The sequence below is a fragment of the Moschus berezovskii genome, chromosome 6 (genome assembly GCF_049115385.1).
Source record: "Moschus berezovskii isolate FMDL1 chromosome 6, NW_MosBer_1.0, whole genome shotgun sequence".
Classification (NCBI taxonomy): domain Eukaryota; kingdom Metazoa; phylum Chordata; class Mammalia; order Artiodactyla; family Moschidae; genus Moschus; species Moschus berezovskii.
The window spans coordinates 33756187-33768685 of NC_142465.1; the positions used below are offsets into that span (position 1 = coordinate 33756187).

The 12499-nt window shown below is 42.4% G+C and overlaps 1 protein-coding gene across 2 annotated transcripts in view; it reads left to right on the forward strand.

Moving 5' to 3' along the window:
• The window catches only part of FAM186A (family with sequence similarity 186 member A), an 86775-nt gene that overhangs the window by 49478 nt on the left and 24798 nt on the right, over positions 1 to 12499 (forward strand). Inside the window, exons 4-6 of one of the 2 annotated variants that reach the window (XM_088836688.1) lie at positions 222 to 2980; positions 3989 to 4240; positions 4313 to 6099. In XM_088836688.1, the coding sequence (XP_088692814.1) occupies positions 222 to 2980; positions 3989 to 4240; positions 4313 to 6099 (4798 nt within the window). Of the gene's footprint in view, positions 1 to 221; positions 6100 to 12499 lie in introns of both variants that reach the window. The other variant, XM_088836687.1, reaches the window with a different exon arrangement.

The window sequence follows — 12499 nt, forward strand, 5'->3', positions numbered from 1 at the left end:
GGTCACAGCTGAGTTCTTCTCCTAAACTCTGGAAGAACTTCTAGATAATTGTTTGGAAAGAGTCATTCTTTTGAAAATAATGCTATTTATTTGGGGGCCAAACTTCCCTAATGAAACTTCATCCTACATCTATCTGTTAATTTAGGCTAAATTCCTTAAACTTAGAGCACAGCACAAAAGGAGAAATGCAATCTCATGTTTTATGCTTTTTTTTCTTCTAGCATCTAGAAGTTCTCTATGGAAATCATGGAAAGAAAGAGTTATAAAGCGACCTGCAACAGCTCATGCTTTAAGACCAGATCAGATGATTAGTGATCAATTTGCCACAAAAACAAAGGTGTCAGAAATCCAAGATATGCTTCAGGAGCTCATAGGTACTTCAATGTTCAATAAACTGGAAAACAATGCTATTAAATATATATCATCAACAACAGTAAACCTTTCTAAAGCTTTGAGTACACTAAATGATGAAGTGAAAGCTATTAACCTCCATACTTCTGATATATATGCAAATGAGACAGCTGAACGAGAACAAGAGATTTCCCTGAAGATAATACAAGATCTCAGTAAAAGAAATGAAATGCTTCAGCAAAAACTTCAAGAAGCAGAAGAAAAATATGAACATCTTATTCGATCCAAAGTTGTAGAGCACCAAGCACTGCCCACATCAACACCAAAAGTGTTACCTGAGCCTTCTCCACAATCGGCCATTAGCCAAGCTGACACAGAAAACAGTTTAGACAGTATTTTGGTCAAAGAATTTGAAAATATGGTAGATGAGGCCCCCAAAAAAGGGACCAAAGCCTTGGGGATCAAGTGGGACTCATCTCATCTATATTCAGCCCAAGGTGAAACAACTCCAGATTTAACTGGCCAGCGGAAAAAGTCTTCCAGAGAGATCACTGAAGATAAGATATCAGTGAAGAAAGATGGTACCTTTCAGAAAGATGGGGCTGACGAGTTCCAGTCACAGGAAAACAAGCGTACAAAAGGCCTGTCTGTGCAGGAGACCTCTGAATCAAATGTGAATGATGATAAAGGTAAACAGAAAGCCACAGGGACCAAACTTGATCACCACTTAGAATTACAAGCACTGGATAAGAAGAGAAAAGAAACAAAATCCTTTCCTGAAGCCAAATCAAAGTCACTCACTGAATCAAAAAGTCATTTTCCTTCTGATTTCCCTTCTGACAAGAGCCAAGGTGGTAAAAGTGGAACAAGTGGTATACTGGAACAACTGAGGAAGGCTAAATCTGAACATCCACGGAGTAAAAGTCAAATTTCTTCAGAGAATAAAGAGGAGCTCACCACTGAGTCAACGGACAAAGATGGCAGAAATGAGATGAGTAGCCCACCAGAGCCATCCAGGTTGAGCCAACTTGATTATTCCTCTGAGAAAGTAAAAGGAAAGAAACACAGTATCTCTCTAGGAAGCACTACAAGAAAAGAAAAAAAATCTGAAGAGAAAGATACGTCGGTCTTCACAAAGCAATTCAAGTCTCTTAGACTTGCTAAATCAGGTATTCCAGATGGCGAAAGTGAACAGAGTAACCTAGAAGAATTTCAGAAAGCCATAGTGTCATTCCTTGAAGAGAAAATTGATAACATAGGAAAGCCCTTGGATAAAAAGACTGTGTCAAAAGATGAATTAGTATTAAAAAGATCAGAAGTTGAGACATTAGGAATCATAAAGGCAAAAATGGAGGAATATTTCCAAAAAGTGGCTGAAACTGCGACAAAAATCTTAAGAAAATACAAAGATATAAAAAATGAAGGACGAATTGGAGAGAAACCTTTGAAACAAAAAAAGGCAGTCTCATTTATGCCACCACAGCATTCTCAGGAACCAACTAGTACAAAGTCAGAGATTAGCACCTTAATTTCACAGGAGAGGCTTGACCCACTAACTGACAATTTAATACAAATGATCTTGACTGAAATAGAAAGTGAAAGGAATGTTCCAGAAGACTCAACAGTAGGGACAGACTATAAAGAGAAGGAAAAACAAGAACTAGAAGAAGGGAGGTTTGAGATGATAAATAAGAATTTGGAGGAGGAAGAGGCATGGCTCCCAGTGAAGGAGGGAAAGCAAGGGCAACAGAAGCAGAAACAGTGGCAGGAAGAAGAGGTGTGGAAGGGACAGCAAAAACACAAGACACAAAAGCAGATCGAGTCAGATGAGAAGCAAAAGCAAAGGGAAGTGGAGAAAGAAGGGCATCAGAAGTCAAAGCAGCAGCAGTTGGAAGAATGGAAACAAAGTATGAAAAAACAAGGTATGCCTTTGGAGAAAGGACAGCAGATAATGCAGGTTCAGAAGAAAGTGAGACATCTGGAGCAAGAAAGCAGTTTGGAGAGAGAGGAGGAGAAGCAGAAGGCAAGAAGAAAGGTAGGGGAGTATGAAAGTCAGAAGCAAAAAACAACAAAGACGATGAAGACATCTGAACAACTAGAACAGGTGCTCAGTCAGACTTCAACCACATTGTCTCCCAGGTGGGAGAGCACACAGAAAGACATACTGCAGATACACCAAAGAAAAGATTTCACTGGGACTCTTAAGAAATTAGGGGATCTGGCTGAAAGAAAGCATCCCATTCCAATGACTACTCCCATCTCCACACAATCTTCCTCAAGTGGACCCTCTTCTGTTTCTGGAGCGTCTCTTGAAAAGTCCATCACTCTTACCTCTAGGCTTGCCCAAGAAAAGGAAGTTGACCACACTTCTGAAGAGGCCCAAGCACTGGAAATCACAGACACCTTTAATCAGTTTCAGGCGTTGGGGGAAACTACTACTCCTAAGATGTCTCAGGGTTTGGGAGTGGCTCTCAGTGCAGAGCAGGCCCAGGCTCTGGGGATTCCTATCACCCCTCAGCAGGCTCAAGCTCAAGGCATCACACTCACCCCTCAGCAGGCCCAGGCAATGGGGATCATTCTCACCCCTGAACAAGCTCAGGCACCAGGGATCACTCTCACCCCTCAGCAAGCCCAGGCACTTGGGATCACTCTCACCCCTGACAAACCTCAGGCACCAGGGATCACTCTCACCCCTCAGCAGGCCCAGGCACTGGGGATCACTCTCACCCCTGAACAAGTTCAGGCACCAGGGATCACTCTCACCCCTCAGCAGGCCCAGGCACTGGGGATCACTCTCACCCCTGAACAATTTCAGGCACCAGGGATCACTCTCACCCCTCAGCAGACCCAGGCACTGGGGATCATTCTCACCCCTGAACAATTTCAGGCACCAGGGATCACTCTCACCCCTCGGCAGGCCCAGGCACTGGGGATCACTCTCACCCCTGAACAATTTCAGGCACCAGGGATCACTCTCACCCCTCAGCAGGCCCAGGCACTTGGGATCTCTCTCACCCCTAAACAAACTCAGGCACCAGTGATCACTTTCACCCCTCAGCAGGCCGAGACACTGGGGATCACTCTCACCCCTGAACAAGTTCAGGCACCAGGGATCACTCTCACCCCTCAGCAGGCCCAGGCACTTGGGATTACTTTCACCCCTGAACAAGCTCAGGCACCAGGGATCACTCTCACCCCTCAGCAGGCCCAGGCACTGGGGATCACTCTCACCCCTGAACTAACTCAGGCACCAGGGATCACTCTCACCCCTCAGCAGGCCCAGGCACTGGGGATCACTCTCACCCCTGAACAAGCTCAGGCACCAGGGATCACTCTCACCCCTCGGCAGGCCCAGGCACTGGGGATCACTCTCACCCCTGAAGAAGCTCAGGCACCAGGGATCACTCTCACCCCTCAGCAGGCTCAGGCACTGGGGATCACTCTCACCCCTGACCTAGCTCAGGCACCAGGGATCACTCTCACCCCTCAGCAAGCCCAGGCACTGGGGATCATTCTCACCCCTGACAAACCTCAGGCACCAGGAATCACTCTCACCCCTCAGCAGGCCCAGGCACCGGGGATCACTCTCGCCCCTGAACTAGCTCAGGCACCATGGATCACTCTCACCCCTCAGCAGGCCCAGGCACTGGGGATCACTCTTACCCCTGAACAAGCTCAGGCACCAGGGATCACTCTCACCCCTCAGCAGGCCCAGGCACTGGGGATCACTCTCACCCCTGACCTAGCTCAGGCACCAGGGATCACTCTCACCCCTCAGCAGACCCAGGCACTGGGGATCACTCTTACCCCTGAACAAGTTCAGGCACCAGGGATCATTCTCACCCCTCAGCAAGCCCAAGCACTTGGGATCCCTCTCACCCCTGAACAAGTTCAGGCAGCATGGATCACTCTCACCCCTCAGCAGGCCCAGGCTCAGGGCATCATCTTCACCCCTCAGCAGTCCCAGGCACTGAGAATCCCTGTCACCATTCCACAGACTCAGGATTTGGGGGCCCCTTACACTTTAGGACAGGCTCAAGCATTGGGAGTTTCGCGCTCTCATGAACAGTTTGCAGAATTAGGGGTTCCTCTCACCTCAGATAAAGCGTATACCTTAGAATATCTCCACATCCCAGAAGAAATCCAACCTTTGGAAGCTCCTTTCACCCTAGGGGAGTCCTGGTCTGTGGGTGTTACTGTTAGGTCTGTGGAGGACCTAACATCAAGAATTCCTCTCATTAAGGAGCAGCCCTTACCACCCTGGGCTAGTCCTCCTTCAGGATATACACAGAAAGCTGGGATCTCATCCATTACTGATAAATCTGTCACAAAACATGCTCCTCACACTCCTAAGGAGTCCCCAGTATCATCTGCTGCTATTGCTGAGAAGTCCCCTATATTTGAGGTGCCTTCTACTCCTTTGCGTTTATCAAGTTTTCCTCTTAAACAAGCCCACTCTAAGAGATTCTTGGGAATGATGATTCCTTCAGACCCTGGGAAACTCCTAGCACCACAGACTTCTCCTTCCTCCAGACAGACCCCAGTGTCTAAGGATCTATCAACCTCTGTTCCGTTCCCAATACCAATTCCCAGTCCAATATCTGGGCTCTCTCCCACTCCACAGCAGACCCTTGAACCAGAGGCCCTTCTTAGTTCTAGGCGATTCTTCATATCTAAGGACTCTATGACTCCCCAGTCACCTCTGATATTGAAGCCCCTTCTTGACCCCAGACAGCCTCTTATATCTGGAGTCCCAGTCACCTCTGCACAAATTCCCCAAATCTGGGCTCCTCTCTCTCCTAGGAAGTGCTTGGTTCCTGGGACTTCTTCCATCCCTCAAGAGCTCTTGAAATCTGGACCCTTAACACTTTCTGAGAAGTTTCAGGCATCCCAGACCTTTGCCACTCGTAAGCAATCTCCCCAGTTACAAGCTCCTTCTACCCTTAGGCAGCATCTGCCACCAAGGGCCCATCCTGGGCAAGCTTCCCCACTATGGGTCTCTCCCACTCCTGGGCGTACCCTAACACTGTTGACTCCCTCAACCCCTGAAAAGCCACAGAAAGATTTGTCCTCTGCTGTCTCTAAGAAAAGTAAGGAAAGATTGTCAATTATTTCTTCTCTGAAATTGAAATCAGTATTGGTCCATCCCAGTGCTCCAAGTTTTAAGGTAACTCAAGCCCCTTTCACCACTAAGAAGTTCCAAACAGCAGAGGTCTCTGACACTTCTGAAGAAATCCAGATACCCGAAGATCCTTTTGCCGTGGAAAGATTTAGAATGTTTAAGTCCCATCTCACCGATTACAAAACACCAGTATCACAAGCCCCTTATGTTGATGAGGGGACCCTTCCTACTACTCTCACTAAGCCTGTAATGCCACTACCTTCTCTTATTACTACTCAGCTACTCAAAACACGGCAGAGCTCACCTTCTGAATGGGACCAGAAATCCCAACTTCCCCCTATCAATAAGCCCTGGGTACTGACTTCAGTTTCAGATACCAAGCAACCCAAGATGATGGTGCCCACTTCCTATCCCCAAGAGCTCAAAGAACAGAACTATTTTGTTGATGTGGAGGCTCAGCGGAAGAACCTGATACTCTTAAATCAGGCCACAAAAGCTTCTATACTCCCGTCACAGCTACACACAGAAGCTAGGAATCTCATAATTGAGACACTTCATACAGACAAGTTTCGGCTGGGATACCTATTCCGCAAGTACAATGCCTATAGACTGATCCAGCGTGCAAGGTAGATGTAAATATTACGTGTCTATTTCTCTGATTTAGTCCTGATTTCAAATATCCTCCCTCATTACCCTATCAGTATATATGTATTTGTCAGGTTAGGTGTTCTAAAAGATTCTCTTATAGAAGGTTTGTAAGATGGAAGCACATTTAAGATAGCAAAAGGAGGTATATTTTTGAGAAATAAAAAATGTCATATAACATCCATTTCACTCATATATATGTCTAGCAGAGATTCTAAAATATATTTTGAGAATCATGGTTGATCTCCAAAATATCAGCTTCAAAAGTTTAGAAATGCTTGCAGTTATTCTGAACTGCTTTCATCCTGCACTCACCAGAAGACCTAGGATTCTTTTTTTTTTTAATTTACTTTTTATTGAAGTGAAGTTGGACAGAAGATCTATTAAAGTGGAAGATGGCAGGCAGGTTTATGTACTTCGTGTTGCCACGGCAACTTTGATGCTGGCATGACCTACAGGAAACAGGTTCTAGTCTTGATTTTTAAAATTGAAATGAGCCTGCCATTCTTGGCCTTTGTGTTTGAGGTTCGGTCCAGTTCAGTTCAGTCACTCAGTCGTGTCCGACTCTTCGCGACCCCATGAATCACAGCACACCAGGCCTCCCTGTCCATCACCAACTCCTAGAGTTCACTCAAACTCATGTCCATCGAGTCGGTGATGCCATCCAGCCATCTCATTCTCTGTTGTCCCCGTCTCCTCCCACCCCCAATCCCTCCCAGCATCAGACTCTTTTCCAGTGAGTCAACTCATCGCATGAGGTGGCCAAAGTACTGTAGTTTCAGCTTTAGTATCAGTCCTTCCAATGAACACCCAGGATTGATCTCCTTTAGAATGGACTGATTGGATCTCCTTACAGTCCAAGGGACTCTCAAGAGTCTTCTCCAGCACCACGGTTCAAAAGCATCAATTCTTCGGCGATCAGCTTTCTTCACAGTCCAACTCTTTGCCAACTTATTATTTGGGGGATTTAAAAAACATTTTTTTATTGTAGAAATTCTTTCCCCTTTTTAAAATAGTTAATTTATAATACTGTGTTACCTTATTTGGAGAATTTTTCTAACCTAAAATTACAATATGTCAAACTAAGATCTATGATAGAAAAAGCTATCATTAATTATAGGAACAATCTATGTCATTTATTCAACAAATATTTATTGACTATGTACTATTTGGCAAGCACTGTTCTAGATGCTATGGATACATCAGTGAATAAAACAAAGTACCCTGTTCTCTTGATATTTACATTTTTGAGGACTGAATTCATTTGAAAACTAAGCACTAGAATAACAAGGTATAAAAGAAAGACATTCAGTGTATAGACAGAAATTTTCATTTCAAAACTGAAGTTACCTTAGAATTGTTGAAATATTTTCTACTCTGTAGTGTGTTTTTCTCTTCCCAGAATGAATGTTCCTAGTCTTTTAAATCTGTTTTTACACGTAAACACATTCATCCACTTGAGAATTTGAAATAACATGTTTCTGGTCATTCTCCAGTTCCTTTATGTCTTTTTTTCTTTGTTATATTAAATTAAAATAAATAATTGCATTCACTTGGTGCAGTATTTTAAAAAATACAAATAGAGTGAAAAGCCTCCTTAATAGTCTTATTCTTGGCCATTAGGCCCCTCCTTTAGGGCTACCCAGGTATTCCACCCAGAGATACTTTCTACATATGTAGCAAAGTACATAGGCTCTTTTATCCCACTCTTTATACATTTAAAATTACAATGTTTGATTTTTTCATAACAAACCAGAATTTAGGTATTAATATATAGAGTCTACTCACTCATTTTACAGTTTTATAGTACTCCAACGGAGAAGGAAATGGCAACCCACTCCAGTACTCTTGCCTGGAAACTCCCATGGACAGAGGAGCCTGGTAGGCTGCAGTCCATGGGGTCGCTAAGGGTCGGACACAACTGAGCAACTTCACTTTCACTTTTCACTTTCATCCATTGGAGAAGGAAATGGCAACCCACTCCAGTGTTCTTGCCTGGAGAATCCCAGGGACGGGGAGCTTGGTGGGCTTCCGTCTATGGGGTCACACAGAGTCGGACACGACTGAAGTGACTTAGCAGCAGCAGCAGCAGCAATACTCCAAAGTCTAGATTTACCAGAATTTACTTAACCTTTGATGAGGTTAACATAACATTTATGCTATTTTCAATATTTTGCATTATAAAAAATGTACTTCAATGAACAGTCTTGTATATGCATATGTATACATGTATGTATGTTCCTAAAAGTAGAACTTCTAAATCAAGGGTAAGCATTTTGTCCTTGTGATAAATTTTTGTCAAACTGTTCTCCAAAGAGGTTAGCATTATAAAAGAGTATTTCCCCACAAATATTATCAACTTTTTTGTTCATTGTCAATGTAATAGGTGAAATATGGCACTTCCATGCTTTCATTTGCATTACTTTTATTACAGGTTGAAGTTAAGCATCTTTTCATAGAGTTAAGAACCATCTGTATTTTATTTTCTGTGAAGATTCTATTCAAATACTTTGCCCACTTTTCAATTGGGTTATCAAGTTGCTTTTTAAAAAAATTAATTAATTAATTTTAATTGGAGGCTAATTACTTTACAATATTAAGGTGGTTTTTGCCATGTATCGAATTGAATCAGCCGTGGGTGCACATGTGTCCCCCATCCTGAAGTCCCTTCCCACCTCCCTCCCCACTCTTCCCTCTGGGTTGTCCCATAACACCAGCTTTGAGCGTCCTGCTTCATGCATTGAACTTGCACTGGTCATCTATTTTACATAGGGTAATAGACATGTTTCCGTGTTATTCTTTCGAATCATCCCACCCTCGCCTTCTTCCACATAGTCCAAAGTCTGTTCTTTACATCTGTGTCTTTTTTGTTGTTACTGTCATTCTAAATTCCATATAAGTAAGTGAAGTCACTCAGTCATGTCCAACTCTTTGCGACCCCATGGACAGTAGCCCACCAGGCTCTCTGTCCATGGGATTCTCCAGGTAAGAATTCCAGAAATTCCATATACATGCGTTAATATTCTGTATTGGTGTTTCTCTTTCTGACTTATTTCACTCTTTATAATAGGCTCCAGTTTCATCAACCTCATTAGAACTGACTATATTCTTTTTTATAGCTGAATATTAATTCCATTGTGTGTATGTACCATAGCTTTCTTATCCATTCGTCTGCTGATGGACATCTAGGTTGCTTCCATGTCCTGGCTATTATAAACAGTGCTACAATAAACACTGGGGTACATGTGTCTCTTTCAATTCTGGTTTCCTCGGTATATATGCCCAGAAGTGGGATTGCTGGGTGATATGGCAGTTCTATTTCCAGTTTTTTAAGAAATCTCCACACTGTTCTCCATAGTGGTTGTACTAGTTTGCATTCCCACCAACAGTGTAAGAGGGTTCCCTTTTCTCCATACCCTCTCCAGCATTTATTGTTTGTAGGCTTTTTGATAGCAGCCATTCTGACCAGTGTGAGATGGTACCTCATTGTGGTTTTGATTTGCATTTTTCTGATAATGAGTGATGTTGAGCATCTTTTAATGTGTTTATTAGCCATTTTTCTTCTTTGGAAAGATGTCTGTTTAGGTTTTTTACCCAATTTTTGATTGGGTCATTCATTTTTCTGGTATTGAGCTGCATATGCTGCTTTAATATTTTGGAAATTAATTGTCAGTTGCTTCATTTGCTATTATTTTTTCCCATTCTGAAGGCTGTGTTTTCACCTTGCTTACAGTTTCCTTTGTTGTGCAAAAGTTTTAAAGTTTAATTAGGTCCCAGTTGTTTATTTTTGTTTTCATTTCTATTGTTTTTTTAATTGATTTCTGGGAACTGTTCATATATTGAGAAAATTAGCCTCTTGTCTGTGATATAAACTACAAAACTTTCCTCACTTGTGTTTAGACTCTCCTTTTGGTGGGTTTTGCTTTCTAAACAATTTTTATTTTTATACATTTACATTCAGTTCAGTTCAGTTCAGTTCAGTTGCTCAGTAGTGCCCGGCTCTTTGCAACTCCATGAACTGCAGCACGCCAGGCCTCCCTGTCCATCACCAACTCCTGGAGTTTACGCAAACTCTTGTTCATGGAGTTGGTGATGCCATCCAACCATCTCATCCTCTGTCATCCCCTTCTCCTCCTGCCTTCAATCTTTTCCAGCATCAGGGTCTTTTCAAATGAGTCGGTTCTTCGCATCAAGTTGCAAAAGTATTGGAGTTTCAGCTTCAGCATCAGTCCTTCCAATGAATATTCAGGACTGATTTCCTTTACAACTGACTGGTTGGATCTCCTTGCTGTCCAAGGGATTCTCAAGAGTCTTTTCCCACACCACAGTTCAAAAGCATCAATTCTTCGGTGCTCAGCTTTGTTTATAGTCCAACTCTCACATCTATATGTGACTACTGCAAAAACCATAGCCTTGACTAGATGAACTTTTGTTGGCAAAGTAATGTCTCTGCTTTTTAATATGCTGTCTAGGTTGGTCATGACTTTCCTTCCAAGGAATAAGTGTCTTTTAATTTAATGGCTGCAATCACCATCTGGAGTGACTTTGGAGCCCCCCAAAATAAAGTCAGCCACTGTTTCCCCATCTATTTGCCATGAAGTGATGGGACCAGATGCCATGATCTTTGTTTTCTGAATGTTGAGTTTTAAGCCAACTTTTCACTCTCCTCTTTCACTTTCATCAAGAGGCTCTTTAGTTCTTCTTCACTTTCTGCCATAAGGGTGGTATCATATGCATATCTGAGGCTATTGATATTTCTCCCGGCAATCTTGATACCAGCTTGTGCTCCCTCCAGCCCAGCGTTCCTCATGGTGTACTTTGAATAGAAGTTAAATAAGCAGGGTGACAATATACAATCTTGACGTACTCCTTTTCCTATTTGGAACCAGTCTGTTGTTCTATGTCCAGTCCTAACTGTTGCTTCCTGACCTGCATACATTCCCATCTCTTTCAGAATTTTCCAATTTATTGTGATCCACACAGTCAAAGGCTTGGCATAGTCAATAAAGCAGAAATAGATGTTTTTCTGGAACTCTCGTGCTTTTTCCATGATCCAGTGGATGTTGGCAATTTGATCTCTGGTTCCTCTGCCTTTTCTAAAACCAGCTTGAACATCTGGAAGTTCATGGTTCATGTATTGCTGAAGCCTGGCTTGGAGAATTTTGAGCATTATTTTACTAACGTGTGAGATGAGTGCAATTGTGCGGTAGTTTGAACATTCTTTGGCATTTCCTTTCTTTGGGATTGGAATGAAAACAAACCTTTTCCAGTCCTGTGGCCACTGCTGAGTTTTACAAATTTGCTGGCATATTGAGTGCAGCACTTTCACAGCACCATCATTCAGGATTTGAAATAGCTCAACTGGAATTCCATCACCTCCACTAGCTTTGATCATAGTGATACTGCCTAAGGCCCACTTGACTTCACATTCCAGGATGTCTGGCTCTAGGTGAGTGATCACACCATCATGATTATCTGGGTCGTGAAGAGCTTTTTTGTATAGTTCTTCTGTGTATTCTTGCCATCTCTTCTTAATATCTTCTGCTTCTGTCAGGTCCATACCATTTCTGTCTTTAATGAGCCCATCTTTGCATAAAATATTCCCCTGATATTTCTAATTTTCTTGAAGAGATCTCTAGTCTTTCCCATTCTATTTTTTCCTCTATTTCTTTGCATTGCTCGCTGAGAAAGGCTTTGTTATCTCTTGCAATTCTTTGGAACTCTGCATTTAAACGTGTGTATCTTTCCTTTTCTCTTTTGCTTTTTGCTTCTCTTCTTTTCACAGCTATTTGTAAGCCCTCCTCAGACAACCATTTTGCTTTTTTTCATTTCTTTTTCTTGGGGATGGTCTTGATCCCTGTCTCCTGTACAATGTCATGAACCTCTGTCCATAGTTCATCAGGCACTCTATCTATCAGATCTAGTCCCTTAAATCTATTTCTCATTTCCACTGTATAGTCATAAGGGATTTGATTTAGGTCATACCTGAATGGTCTAGTGATTTTCCCCACTTTCTTTAATTTAAGTCTGAATTTGGCAATAAGGAGTTCATGTTTACATTAATATTGTCAATAATGCTTTGTACCTTATTTTAAAAAGCCCTTTCCACTCTGAGAAATATATTTTTAAAATTTTATTTCGAGATTTCTTTTAGTACTTTAATAGTTGATTATTAGGCTTCCCAGGTGGTGCAAGTACTTTCTTCAATTTACATCTGAATTTTGCAATAAGGAGTTCATGATCTGAGCCACAGTCAGCTCCCAGTCTTGTTTTTGCTGACTGTATAGAGTTTCTCTAACTTTGGCTGCAAATAATATAATCAATCTGATTTTGGTGTTGACCATCTGGTGATGTCCATGTGTAGAGTCTTCTTTTGTGTTG